General features: G+C 46.9%; 1 protein-coding gene across 2 annotated transcripts; it reads left to right on the forward strand.

The window, feature by feature from the left end:
• Nucleotides 1-4,554: 4,554 nt before the first annotated feature.
• Pcyox1 (prenylcysteine oxidase 1) lies at nucleotides 4,555-14,312 on the forward strand. Of its 2 annotated transcripts, none has more exons than XM_048416421.3 (6): nucleotides 4,555-4,716; nucleotides 5,527-5,733; nucleotides 7,058-7,232; nucleotides 8,878-9,089; nucleotides 9,392-9,544; nucleotides 11,440-14,312. In XM_048416421.3, the coding sequence occupies exons 1-6, from the start codon at nucleotides 4,605-4,607 to the stop codon at nucleotides 12,096-12,098; spliced, it is 1,518 nt and encodes a 505-aa protein (XP_048272378.3). In that variant the 5' UTR covers nucleotides 4,555-4,604; the 3' UTR covers nucleotides 12,099-14,312. The 2 variants fall into 2 exon arrangements, with proteins under 2 accessions (XP_048272378.3, XP_048272379.3); XM_048416422.3 differs by lacking the exon at nucleotides 4,555-4,716 and adding an exon at nucleotides 5,258-5,291.
• Nucleotides 14,313-14,583: the final 271 nt, after the last annotated feature.

Raw genomic sequence — 14,583 nt, forward strand, 5'->3', positions numbered from 1 at the left:
TCAGGGTAAATACAGTCTTAAGTGTTCTAATTTTAGCTGTTTCACCTCAACAAAATTCAAGATGAAAGTGATAAATACCATAATAACTGTCACATAGACCAATACTTTTGATCCTTAGGCGTGCTCAGTGTTGGGGGGCTCCGGGAAGGTTGCGGCTCACTGCCAAAGGCCTTTGAAGGGGAAGTTGCTCTGGCAACAATAAACCTCTAGGTGGCGCTCAATCTACACTATCGCGAACCCAAACCACAAAGGTCTTTAGAACCAGATGTGAGAGGATCTGGAGAGCCACCAAGGCTGTTAGCTCTAAACTTTCAATGTTTTCTCAGCCACCCATTCCCATTTCTGTTCTGATCCGGAGGCCACGGACTTTCTCCCACAAACACTCAGCTCAATGACATATACGTCTTTCTGAGAAAGACCTTAAGAGAAAATACACAAAGGAAATAGAATAGTTCAATCACACGCTCAAGAACCTTCTGTAAGTCAAGTTCCTGAAAACTGGGCCTTCCAAAATCTCGGGTGGGTTTCTGTTTTTCAGAAGGATACATTTTCTGCGGGCTGCTTTCTGCAAGGCAGAGCTTGTTGCTCAAGTGGCAGCAGCCAGTTTGGATATTTAGTTGCAAATGTTTGGACGAGACTTTCCAAAAGCTGGCCCGGTGGAAGCTGTGGTAGTACTCTAGCGGCAGGTACATCTTTATAAGTTTGAAATCAGCTTGGTCTACAGAGCAAAGCAAGTTCCAGGACAGGCTCCAAAGCTACCCAGAGAAACCGTGTCTTGAAAAACCAAGAATTTGCTAAAGATGAGAGATGAAACAATTTACCATTTCCTATCAGTTGATAGAGCTCTCTGAGTTTTTTTGGTGTTTTTTTTTTTTTGCAAAATTTGCAACAATCTTAATGATTTTTTATTGGAAGGAAATACTTATTTGTGCAGATGTTAATGTTTTCCGTTTGAAACTTCTGCTCTTGGCAGAACGTGGCTGCATGTAACTTTAGCACAGCATTCCAGAGGCAGAGGCAGGAGGATCTCTGTGAGCAGTGGCAGAATTCTAGATCTCTGTTCTCAAAGACAAGCATGGAAATACACAAACTAATAGAGACAGATTTTAATCAGTAAGAGATTATTGCAAGAGGGAAAATTCCAGCAACTGAGATTCAGTTTGTGTAGGGGTTACTGAATATTTTAGGGCAAGAATGAAGTAACAGGAAAGGAGCTGAGCAGGGGGTTAGTAGAGCAAGGGTAATCAAAACTACAGAAAGCAGGAAGTCAGTCCATGTGCAACATGTCTGCATTTGTTAACGCCCTCTTTGTGGGGTTGGTTAACTGCCCCAAAGTGACCTAACCGCCTACAGAAGCTGGCAGGGGAACCTGAGCTTCAGACATTAGTTGAAATCAACAGTAAGTTCTTTTTTAAAAACTAAAACTTTTATTTGTTTGTTTGTTTATTTTTATTTTTTAGACACAGGGTTTCTCTGTGTAACATCCCTGGCTGTCCTGGAACTTTCTCTGTAGACCAAGTTGGCCTCAAACTTACAGAGATCTGCCTGCCTCTGCTTCCCAAGTGCTGGGATAAAAGGAGTGTGCCACCACTGCCTGGCTAAAACATTAATTTTTTAATTATTTTATTTTCTGTATGCCAGTCTCTGAGGAAGCCAGAAGAGCATGCTACATCCACCAGAACTAGATGCATGGGAGAAGTACTCTCTGCATTCTAGCCTGCTAAGTGCAGCTCCTGCATTTTGGTTCCCAGCCACCTCCACTCCTGCTTTCTGGAACTGACCCACCAACCACTCAAACACGCCAAACATTCTGTCCGCTGTTACTTGCACCACCCTACTCCCTCACTGCTTATCGGCTTTCCCGGAATACTGCTGCTCAGTGAGACCGAGGCAGGCCACGGGGTGCGCGTGGAAGCCAGAGGACAACTTTAGGGTTGGTTCTTTCTAACCTTCATGTGTCTTTGGAGGATAGGATTTTGGTCACCAGGCTTGGACCACAAGCACCTTTACCGACTGAGTCATCTTGGGAACCCAAGCCCAACCTTTCTTTGTATCCAACTCAGTGTCCTTTCACTAACACTGTTCTTTTTGTTCATATACTGTTTCTTTAGGGTTTGTTTGGGGGTTGGAGGTGCTGTGGGAGCTCCTTTTGCTCCTTCAGTCAATAGCCTTTAAGAAACCACACCTCTCACTGAACTTGGAGGTTGCCAATTAGATTCAGTTGCCTGGCCAGCAAGCTCTGGGGCCCCTCCTGTCTTCCAGCATTCAGATTACAGGCACGTGCTTCCATATCCAGATTTTCACATAGTCTCTGTGACCTGAACTCAGATTCTCATGTTTGCAAGCACAGCCTCTGACTGAACCAGTCTCTCGGCACCCAAATGTTCTTTTCACTATATGTGTGTGTTCTGTAGTATGACACACAGTTTAGGGGAGAGAAAAAAAATTTTTTTCTTCATTTTTATGAGTTCTTGTTTAAGACAGACCACTATAACAAAACCACACTAACAAGATGTAGTGGTGGGAGCGGCAGGCTGCGGCCTGGCTCCCAGCTAGCTTTATCCAAAATAATTACACAGAAACTGTATTCTTTTAAACACTGCCTGACCTATTATATCTAGCCTCTTATTCGCTAACTCTTACATATTTATTCAACCCATTTCTAATAATTTGTATCTCACCACAAGGTCGTGGCTTTCCAGGAAAGATTCAGCATGTCTGACCTGGCAGCTTCATGGCGGGCAGCTCTCTGCTTCTTTCTCCCAGCATCCTGTTCTGTCTATTCCACCTATCTAAGCTGGTGTCCTATCAAAAGCCAAGGCAGTTTCTTTATTAACCAATGAAAGTAACAGACAGATGACTCTCCTCCATCAACAAGAGACAAAGAGCCCCAAGTGGTGGCATATTCCTTTTATCTCAGCACTCAGGAGGCAGAGGCAGGTAGATCTCTGTGAATTCAAGCCCAGTCAAGACTATTCAGTGAGGCTATATCTCAATAAATAAGAGAAAATCAAACAGAAGTTTGGAAGATGGCCTAGAGGAATGAATGGCTTTCCGGAAACCAACTTGGAATAGGTGTCTTCAAAGAACAATCAATTTTTAGAGAAATGATAAGGCATGAGGTGAGGACGAGGAGTTTGAGTTTCTGTGAGTGGACGGCTGGGAGAAGGCAAATAAATAGCAAGAGAAAGACTCAGGGTCAAGTTTGTTCTGTGGATTTCTAGCTGATGCAAGCCTGTCAAATCCTAGCACCCAGGAGGTAGGCGGGCAGGAGGATGAGGAGTTTAAGGGCGGCCTGGACTGCAGAGTAAGGCTGAGATCACTCGACAAGGGCAGAGGAAAGGAGAAGCTGAAAACCAAGAGCAGACTGGCCTCCAAGTCACTTTCTTTGGGAAGCCTGAAGCAGAGGGAATTTCCTTTCTCTCCTGTGCTCCCGGAGCCATCGGCTGTTGTATCTCTCCGTCCCCTCTTCCATGAAGGCCATCAGAGAACTTAGTTTCGCGTTGGAAGTACACAACTTCAGCCATGACCCCACTTTGATTTGGCATGCCATTCATTCAGTTCAGGAACTTAGGCCAACCCAAGGACTTCCTAGATATTTTACTTAAAATGTTTAAAATTGTCTTTGGTAGAGGAGGGAGGAGAAACCCCTTTGTCTTTATGTGTTTGTTTGTTTGTTTATATGTGTTTATGTCTGTTCTAATGCCCGTGAAAGTCAGAGGGTTCGCTGGAGCTTGGTGTTCCATACAGGCAGTCGTAAGCTCAGAAAGTGAACTCAGGAAGACCTCTTAGACACTGAGTCATCTCTCCAGTTCTTTCAAAAGAAAATTTCATATGAGTGTGAGTTTGCAGGTGCTAGCAGAGACCAGAGAAGGCATCAGATCGTCTGGAGCTCAAGTTCCAGACTTGTGTGAGCCACCAGGATTTGGTTGCTGGAAAGGGAACTCTGGTCCAGTCCAAAGAGCAGGGAGTGCTCTTAACCACTAAGCCCAGTCTCCAGCCCTCCCCTTGTGTTTCGTTTTTAGGTAATTAGAGGAAGGTGGACAGCATTTCTAGTATTTTCTTCAAGTTGAAACAGACCTTATGTAGGAAGACCCTTTTGGCGTTCTAATTTCATTCGTGTGGACGTGGGTCCCGTGTTTTGCTCCACCTACTTCACAACACCCCATCTCCCTTCTATCCTTATCACGCAGCTAAGGAGTCCCGGGAACAAAGCGCCTTTTTTTTTTTTTTTTTTTTTTTTTGACTGAGATTGGACCGCATGTATTCACTGCATGCATGCGATTTAGGGGACCGCAGAGGGCGTTTGTGAAGAAGAGGGGGCTCTCTCTTCAGGAAAGGAGGGAAGGAAGGAAGAGAGCTGAGGTAGGCCCCAAACTGCGCCTTGGATGTGTGCTTCCGAGGACAGAATGGACTTTGGGGATACAGTGGCCTTGGGTCAGAAACACAAGATAGGGTGCGCCAGGGGAGAAAAGGACCTGAGTGCTTTGGGTGGGCGTGGCGATGTGCCCTGGGGCGGGGCCTGGGCGGGGCGAGTGCGCGCAGACTCATAGAGCTCCAGGTCTGCAGGCCGACCCGCGGTCAGTCTGCAGCTGCGGGAGACCATGGGGCGAGAGGCCACTGCGCTGGTGGGCTTGCTGCTCGGACTGGGGCTGTTGCTGTGTGAATTGGGTTGCCTGGCGAGCGCCGAGCCCCGGGCCCCGCCGGACAGGATCGGTAGGTGTGGGGGATACGGAGCGAGGCAGTGCCGAGGTGCGTCTTCCCGCTGTGGGGTGGAGATCGGGGTTCCGAGGACCGGGCCGCACGCAACTGAGCATGGAACGGTGCCACTGGAGGCGTGGGCAGGCTCCGGACCCGGTATCCCTGCAGCCTCAGGCTGGGATGGGAAGTCCTCAACTCTAGGAACCTGATGCCCTCGGGAGCCCGCTTCTGACTGTCCCTGGAGCTGAGTCTGTCTATCTTATCAGCAGACTGAGGCACGCAGACACCACACAGGGACCGGTCTGTCCCTCATCCACCCCCACGAAAGAGCTGGACCGCCTCCCCGCACCTGCGCTCTGCTTGCGAGGCCATAGCTGCTGCAGCTAACCAGAGGACGGGTTACCTTCCTGGCTTTGCTAGCCTCGGGTTTACACTTCCGGACGCTCTGTCCCCATCTGAAGCTGTGTCTTTCGGGATCATTCATGGTGTTGGGGCCTCAGAGAGACAAAGAACAAAGCTGGGCGAAGATGGCGGCCACTTTATTTAAAATGCGTGCAGGACTGGCCCATTCATGCCTTCCCAGGAATTGGGTACAGAAGGGTTCGTGGGTCCGGTGGTCTGTGAGGATGCTTGGGCATCACTTAACCTACTGTTAGTTTGCAATTTTATCTACAGTGCCTGTCCAGATTCAGGGAGTGTGTGCCCCCAGGCTCCCCTAAGTTGTTGGTTATAGTCTTGAGTAATGTCTGTTATTGGTTAATGGCCTTTCAAAAACAAAAGCCACACGGCTAAGAGGGAAACAAACCGTTCCTCTTTTTTCCTCAGCAATCGTTGGCGCTGGAATTGGTGGCACTTCCTCGGCCTATTACCTGCGGAAGAAATTTGGGAAGGATGTGAAGATTGATGTATTTGAAAGAGAAGAAGTCGGGGGCCGTTTGGCCACTTTGAAGGTGCAGGGTCATGACTACGAGGCAGGGGGTTCTGTCATCCACCCTCTGAATTTGCACATGAAGCGCTTCGTCAAAGATCTGGGTATGTGTTCGGGTCTTAGAGCTAAGCAGATTTCTGCGTGACTGGCCCTGGGTGTTTTCATCGCACGGGGAACTGATGTCTCTGCCTTGTCTTCTCCGGAGAAGTCGGCGAGACCGTTTCTCCTGCTGTGCCGTTTAGCAGTTGGTACAGGTGTAGCTTTGAGCTGCTCTCCAGTGATGAGACTCTAGTTATGTGCGCGTCCTCAGTTCTCTGGGATTACAACCACAGGGTGGAGTGTGCCTGCCTGATAGCAATTCTTTAAAAAAAAATTATTTTAAAAATTTGTATTTTAGCTATTTGTTTTGTGTGACAGTGGAGGTGTCGGTCTGAGTGCTGCAGAGTGTGTATGGAGGGCAGAGGGCAACTAAGTCACTTCTTTCCTGCCACCATGTGGGTCCCAGGAATTGAACTCAAGCCTTCAGGCTTGGCAACAGATGTCTTTAGGGCCTGAGCCATCTTGCTGGCCCCTGTTGTCAGTTCCTAAACCCCTGGGTTTGTGTTGAAGAGTGGTGCTTTCAGCTAGCAGAAACCATAGAGAAACTGGTGAGAAAATGAGACCCATGGGCTTCAAACCCTTGGCTTGAAGTCACTGAAATCGGGTACAGAGACATGTGCTCACAGGGACACGTGGCTGATGCACTGCTGGCAGAGGAGCCAGGCATGTCGTGAGGGAGTCTGGCAGGCCTCTGCACGCCCTCTATGGGAATATTGGGTAACTCGGGCCTTTTTGCATTTACCTGAAATTCCTGGTTTCACACAGTGAGATCAGCATAGGAAAAGGAGTACATCGTACTCCTCAGCTGTCCTCCCATCCTGGCTGATGTGTCATTCTCCATGACTAAGAATAGTAGGGCTAATATGGTACACATACATGATCTTCTGGCCACTTCCTAGCATGTCAGCTTGTGAGAACTGAGCAGTCAGCACAGTGTCTACACTGTTTCAAACATAGAACACTAATGTGTCTCCTGAGATCTGGGGACGTCCCTAAGTCACTCACTCACATCGAGTCCCTGGCAAGTTCCTCCAAATTCTTTCTTCATTGGGCCAATGTAGAAACCTCTTATGTACCTTTCCTCTGGGTTTTTGTTTTGTTTTGTCTTAAGATTTATTTTATTTTTTTAAATTGTGTGTGTGTGTGGGGGGTATGTGTGTGTGAATGTCGATGCCTAGACAGGCCAGACAAAGGCATCAGAACTAAAATTACAGGTGGTTGTGTGTTGCCTGACATGGGTGCTAGGAACTGAACCCAGGTCCTCTACAAGAGCAGCAAGGGCTCTTAACCCCTGAGCCATCTCCAGAGCCCCTCCCTTTGTCTTGCCAGGTCTCTCCAGCGTTCCGGTTTCCGGTGGCCTGATGGGGGTGTACAATGGAAAGTCTCTGGTGTTTGAGGAGAGCAGCTGGTTCATAGTCAACATGATTAAGCTTGTGTGGCGCTATGGATTTCAGTCGCTGAGAATGCACATGTGGGTCGAAGACTTGCTGGACAAGTTCATGAGGTAACTCTGCCGCTTCTGTTGAACTTAAGACCTCCCGACCTGACGGCACTGGAATGTTAGTTCCCTGAACTAGTTCCCTGCCTAGTCACCACTTTGTTAGGCAAAATGTTTCTCAGAAAACGTGCAGATCATCACTCCATTTCGGAGTTGGACATGCCGGTTGCTTTTGTTTCTAAATTGTGCTTTGCCAAGGCTGAGATGTGGCTCAGTGGTTGAACTCTTGCCTGGAATGCCTGACTCTCCCTCCCATTTAAGGAGTTGACTTTTGTACAGCATCTAAGAGCATCTGGCAGCACTGAAGAAACACTTGCGAAGCAGAGTTTAGAAGCTGGGTTTGAAAAATAGAAAAGGCTCCAGAGCCCCTGCCGAGGATGTCCAGGTCTGGGTGTGGAAGGCCACCCACCCGCCTAGGAACTGGCAAAGTTGGAGCTCCCACCCTGGCCAACTCAGCCTGGAGTCTCCCTCTTAGTGCCGGCATTGCTGCACTGTGCTGGTGTGTAGATGAAGAGACACTGAGCACAAGAGTATTTACAGTAAATGTAAAACTGAAGTGAGGTTTGGTTTTTTTATTTTATTTTATCATTGTGTGTTGTGTGTGATGGGGCTGTGGATACATGGAGGATAGCTTTCGTGAGTCAGTTTTCCTTCCACTGTGGATTTGGGGCATTAAACTCAGGTCATCTGGCTTGTGAGGCAGAATGCTTTTTATCTGCTGAGACATCTTGCCATCCCTGTTTTTTTGTTTTTTTTCTTTTACTGTCAGATTATGGATTGTAGACTTTAATTATGTATTAAGAGCACCAATGTCTTTTGGGTGAAAGGCAGAGGGAGGAACAGAGTCTGTGAAAGATGGGATTGAGCTGTGCCTCACCTGACTGGTAGGAACCCATTACTCGGAAATATGGAAGTCAATTCATGATAAAAAACAAAACAAAACAAAAAACAATTGTATGTCTGTTTAGTCTGCATATATGTCTGACCCTGTGCATGCCTGGTGTCTGAAGAGGTCAAAAGAGAGCATAAGATCTCTTGGAAAAAGAGTTTCAGGTGATTATTGTGAGCTGCCACATGGGTGCTGGGAACAGAACCCAGGTCCTCTGCAAGAGTAGCAGCATCATGTTTGGTTTTGGTTTTGGTTTGGTTTGATTAGTTTTTTCAAGACAGGGTTTCTCTGTGTAACAACTCTGGCTATCCTGGAACTCACTTTGTAGACCAGGCTGGCTTTGAACTCACTGAGATTTGCCTGCCTCTGCCTCCTGAGTGTTGGAATTAAAGGTGCGTACCACCAGGACAGGGCGATTTTTTTTTCTTTTTTTTAAAGATAGAATTTCACAAACTGAGCAGTGGTGGCGCACACCTTTAATCCCGCCACTCGGGAGGCAGAAATAGATGGCTCTCTATGAGTAAGCATGGTCTACAGGGTGAGTTCCAGGACAGCCAAGGCTACACAGAGAAACCCTGTCTTGAAAAACAAAACAAACCAAACAAACAAATATATAATTTAACTTCACTGTATATCCAGGGCTGGTCTGCAGTTTGCAGTCCTGCCTCAGCCTCTCAAGCCTGGCACCAGTTTCATTCTTCTGAGGCTGTTCGTAGCCCCCATCCTGTGTGGGCTTTAATGACCATTTCTCTTTTTTTCAAGGATCTATCGTTATCAGTCCCATGACTATGCCTTCAGCAGTGTAGAAAAGTTATTGTTCGCCATCGGAGGGGATGACTACGTCCGACTGCTTAACCAAACTCTCCGTGAAAATCTTCAGAAAGCAGGCTTCTCTGAGACATTCCTCAATGAGATGGTCGCTCCTATCATGCGAGTCAATTTTGGTCAAAGTACTGACCTCAACGCCTTTGTGGGTAAGACATTATTGGAGGAAATCAGGGGTGGCCTTAGCTAAGGAACTTACTCACTGGCATCAGGCTTGGGATGGGGGAGGCAAGTATTGTTACCAACATAGTGTTTCTGTCTGTGAGTTTTCAGGAGTAGAGGGTCCTGTGCTTCTGTTAGCTCCAGTGACTCGCACCTGAGCGAGACCTTTGCCCTGAGAGTTATCTGGCAGTGTCTGGAGGAATTTGGAGTAGAACATCTAAGTGGACATGAGAGGGCCGTTTACCTGACCAAGAGAGAATTAAAACGTGCTTTTGCCCCTTCCTAACAGGGGCAGTATCGATGACAGCTGCTGACTCCAACCTTTGGGCAGTGGAAGGTGGGAATAAGGTTGTTTGCTCTGGGCTCCTTCAAGCCTCCAGCAGCAATCTCATAAGTGGCTCCGTAGTGTCCATAGAGGAGAAGACAAGGACCAAGCAGACAGGTGAGGCTGAACTTTGTTCCTGGTTATTCTTGCAAAAATGACAGCTCAGGGAGAAAATATCATGCACACACACACATACACTTTTTTGTTTTTCTATCTAAAGTAGCTCTGACTGTCCTGGAACTCACTTTGTAGACTGTGTTGGCCTCAGACTCACAGAGGTTCACTTGCCTCTGCTTCCTGAATTCTGGGATTATAGCTGTATGCCCCCAAGCCTAGCTTTTTACATGGGTGCTGTGGATTTGAACTCAGGTCCCATACTTCTATACTTCTAATAGCTTCTTTATGCTTATAAAAAATTAAGGGATATATATCCAATTGTATTACTTTGAGGACAATTTTCTACTCTGTAAGAACAAAATGTGGAACATTCTCTTTGAGAATGAGGGTTTTTTCCTATATCCAGTGAGCCAGGGTCATGCCCTTTAGCACAGTTGGGAACATATCTGCATGAGCTGTGTAAAGTTCTATAACTTTATAAGAGATGTGAGGACTTTATAAGAGATACCAGAAGAAAATATTTTTCTGGCCTGGGAAAATGACCCAGTGGGTAGGAGCACTTGCTGCACAAGCATGAGGACCTGAGTTCAAATCCCCAGCACCCATGTTTAAAAACAAGAGCTAGATGTCTCTCATATATGCGTGCAAACTGCCCGCCCCCCAGTACTGTGGATAGAAATAATACTACAGTTTACCGCTAGCCCTAGGTTCAATGAGAGACCCTGTTTTAAGGGAATAAGGCAAAGAGGGATAGAACATGACACTCCATGTCCTCTTCTAGCCTTTGTGTGCATGTCCAGAAGCAGACACATAGTTACATAGGTGTGTATATGTACCTGTGCACACACCACACACACACTAGAGTCATGGGCTCGGTGTGCATCTTGGTTGGTAGAGTACTTGCCTAGCATGCATGAAGTCATGGGATTGATCTCCAGCACCACAGAGACTAGGTGATGGCACCTACTTTGTAGTTTCAATACTCCAGCATGGAAACAGGAGGATCAGAAGCTCAAGGTTTTCTTTGGCAACGTAGTAAGTTTAAGCTACGTGAGACACTGTCTCAAAATAAAAGCAGGGCTGGGAAGATAAGAGCCTTTTCAGTGAAGTGCTTGCCACACAAGCATGGGAGCTTGAGTTTAATTCAGGACCCACATAGAGAGGTAGGCATTCTGGCAAGTGTCTGTAGTTGTAGTGCTGGAGAAGAACATCCTTGGGGCTCGCTGGTACCAGCATAGCTTATCTGATGAGCTACAGTGAGAAAAAGAAGGTGGGAGGCTAGAGAGATGACTCAGTGGTTAAGGGCACTTGCTGCTCTTGCAAAGAACCTAAGTTCAATTCCCTGCACCCACATAGCAGCTTACAGTTGTCGGAACTCCAGTTCCAGAGGATCTGACACCCTCTTATGGCCTCCACAGGCACCAGACATGCACTTAGTTTCCAGACATACATGTGTGCAAGCATTTTAATACATAAAATAATAATAAAAAATAAATCTTAATAAAAAATAAATCAAAAAAAAAAAAAAGGCAAGGGGTTTGGAGAGATGGCTCAGTGGTTAAGAGCACTGGCTGCTCTTCCAGAGGTCCCGAGTTCAATTCCCAGCCACCACATGGTGGCTCACAACCATCTGTAATGAGATCTGGTGTCTTCTTCTGGTCTTCAGGCATACATGGAGACAGAACACTGTATACATAATAAATACATAAATCTTAAGAAAAAAATTAAAGATGGACAGCTCCTAGGGGTAACTCTTGAGGTTAACCTCTGGCCTCCACACACAAAAGCACATGTATACAAACGAAGACAAGAAATGTTGCAGGATTATTTTTAGAAGGCCTGAAATTGAGAATGTTAGACGCACTAAGAACTGTATGCTCCTCCGTACTCTCTAGGAAGTCCCACGAAGATGTATGAAGTGGTCTATAAAACAGGATCTGAGACTCATTCTGGCTTCTATGACATTGTCCTTGTGGCTACTCCATTGAACCAGAAGATGTCCGACATAACTTTCCGCAATTTTGATCCACCCATCGAGGAGTTCAACGACCCGTATCAGCACCTGGTGACAACTTTTGTTAAAGGAGAACTCAATTCCACTCTCTTCAGCTCCAGACCTAAGGATCAGTTCGGCCTTTCCACGGTTCTCGTCACTGACGACTCGGATATGTTTATTAACAGCCTGTCCATTGTGGCCTCCGTAAGAGATAAGGAGGGTCCTGCTCCAGCGGTGGACGGCATGCACGTGTGGAAGACCTTCTCTAGGGACGTTCTCACTAAAGAGCAGATCTCAAAGCTCTTCCTGTCCTACGACTATGCTGCACGGAAGCAGTGGCTGCCCTATCCTCACTATGCGCCTCCTCAGAAGTGTCCCTCCATCATCCTCCACGACCGGCTCTATTACCTCAACGGCATTGAGTTTGCTGCGAGCTGCATGGAGATGAGCGCCATTGCGGGCTACAATGCGGCTCTCCTTGCCTACCATCGCTGGAACGGCAACGAGGACATGATTGACCAGGATGACCTGTATGAGAAACTGAAAACGGAGCTGTGACTGAGCACTGCCCTTCCCGGAGCACCCTGCTCCTGAAGGCCTAAGTCAGCAGAGACGATTTTGAATCTTTACCAGCACTCTTCATGTGGGTCATGGGCAAACACAATGTTCCTGTGCGTAGGAGAGCTTGGTCTTCAGCCAGCATGTTTTCCTCTTCGGTTTGGGGGGAGGTCCAGGGGGTTGAACCTAAGGCCCCGTGCATGCCAGGCGAACACTCTGCTACTGAGCTGAGCTACACCCAGCCCTCTTTGTGGTTTTTCTTTTGAGACTGGGTCTCACTAAGTTGTTCAGGAGGAGTCCTGCCTCAGCCTCCTGAGTGCCTGGGTTTACAGGCTCTCGCCATTAGGCCTGGTTTTTAACTATGGGGAGACCCTGACAGGGTTCCCCAGACTTTTCGGGGACGGGTTGTTTTTTTGAGACAGAGTTTCTCTATATAATAGTCCTGGCTACTGGAACTTGCTCTGTAGACCAGGCTGGCTTTGAACTCACAGATCCACCTGCCTCTGCCTCCCAAGTGTTGGGATTAAAGGCGTGCGTCACCACCGCCCAGTGTTTTAAGAATCACCTGGAACTTGATAAACACCTGGATTTGGACTTAGTGAACTGGAGGTGGGCCTACATTTGCTTCAAATTATAAAGCAATCTTTTTTTTTCTCTCTCTCTCTCTATGTTTTTTTCCCCCTCTTTGGGAGATGTTGAAGCTATGTCTTATTTTGTACCCTAGACTGGAACTCATTATGTAGTCCAGGCTGGTCTTTAAGTCACAGCAATCCTCCTGTCTCAGCCTCCCATGTACTGGTATACAGGCATGAGGTCCAGTTCCTGGCAGTTTGTGCGCAAGCCTGAAGTCATGACTTTAAGAATGTGATTCTTGTATTGCTTCCATCTTGGTTTTTATCACAGGCACAGAGCTAGAAACAGATCTCCCGTGAAGTGGGAACTAGATATAGGCTATTAAATCAGGATATTGACACTGGTACCAGGCCCTCCTGTGAGAAGGTCTGTGTGTTTCTACGCTATGCTAGGGATTGAACCCAAGACTCTGAGTATCCCAGACAAGGACAAGTGCTGTTCCACTGAGCTACAATCCCAGTCCCAAGAGCTTCTGGGCCCCACATCCAGAGAATGGGATTTCCTGGGTTGAGAACGGGGTCTTGGCCCTGTAGCTTTGTCAAGTTCAAGTTCCTAGCCTGCAGCCAAAGGTGAGCAAATCCTAGATGTGGGGTTAAACCGTCTATCGAGAACTTTGAGTGCCTTAAAAGTGCTAAGGAACACAAACCATGACCGCAGCAGACCCGTGTCAGAGGGGACTGCTCCGTCCACCCTCAGCACTGGTCACTATAGGAACTAGCACTGTAGCAGAGACAACATGGGGGAGCCCAGAGCAGTTGACTGTAGAGCCAGGTCTTCATGTCGACTTAGTTCAGAGGAGATCACTTCAGATGCTGAGCATTCAGGGTGAGAGGCCGTCGCTGAAATCTTAATTAAGACAGCGAGTGGCTCTCAGCTGTGGTTGTCTGTGGAGGCTCAGGGTTCTCATATGTAGTCACACTCAAGAAATCTAGCTTTTTGTCTACCGCTAGGTCACCAGTGACTGTCATAGTCACTAGTATTAAGAGGAAAAAAGCAATTTTGCCTGCCTTGGTGGTGCATGTGTGTAAACTCAGTACTTTCCCGGCAGAAGCAAGAGGATCAAGAGTTCAAGGCCAGCCTGGACTGTAGCAACACCCTGTCTCAAGGAATAAAAACCAGGTCTCTTCACCGTATTATAGCATTGCATCAGCAAGTGGTCTATAAGAAAACACTGATTCTTAAGAATTATTCTCCCTGGTACAGCTGTGGGTATTAATGTGTGGAGAAAGCAGCCGTGATGTAGTTGCTGTCATGACAAGAATAATTAAACTCACTGTCTAGCAAGAGGTTGGCATTTTTTCTGATGTTGAGTTTTAATGAACATGGCTTGTCAAGAACACTCTTGTGGATTTGATACAGCATCTCCTCATCTGAGGGATGGATGTGTTTTGTGACCTCCAGTGGGCAACCGGAACTGGGAAGCAGTGAGCCCCATCTGTTCTATTTTCCACATGTACAATAGACCTGTGATGGAGTTTTAATTTATACATTTGGCACAGTAAGAGATTAACAACCTTAACTATAAAGTAGAAAAATTGTAACAATTTACCATAATGGAAGTCAATTAAAATTTACAACTTATTTCTGGCATTTTCTTTTTTTTTTTTTTTTTCTAGATAGGGTCTCACTGTGTAGCCTTGGCTGGCCTCATCGAGACAGCCTGTCCCCCCCCCACGTGCTGGGCTTACAGGTGCGTGCCTCTGCACGCAGCAATGTTTCTCTTCTTTTTCCATTGACTGTAACCACAGATGGATCAGCACCACCTATGGCAGGACGGCTGCAGATGCAGAAAAATACAAGATAATTAAGTTTCTATAGTTTTTGGACTTTGATCTGTAATGGGATGTATTTG

Source organism: Myodes glareolus, chromosome 6, assembly GCF_982192425.1.
Source record: "Myodes glareolus chromosome 6, mMyoGla1.1, whole genome shotgun sequence".
Lineage (NCBI taxonomy): Eukaryota > Metazoa > Chordata > Mammalia > Rodentia > Cricetidae > Myodes > Myodes glareolus.

Excerpts from the sequence above, each read along its gene's own strand:
- Pcyox1 (XM_048416421.3), top strand. The coding sequence starts at position 4,605 with ATGGGGCGAGAGGCCACTGCGCTGGTGGGCTTGCTGCTCGGACTGGGG. Across the intron at positions 7,233-8,877 it reads TTGCTGGACAAGTTCATGAG|GATCTATCGTTATCAGTCCC; the intron begins GTAACTCTGCCG and ends CTTTTTTTCAAG. Across the intron at positions 9,545-11,439 it reads GACAAGGACCAAGCAGACAG|GAAGTCCCACGAAGATGTAT; the intron begins GTGAGGCTGAAC and ends CGTACTCTCTAG.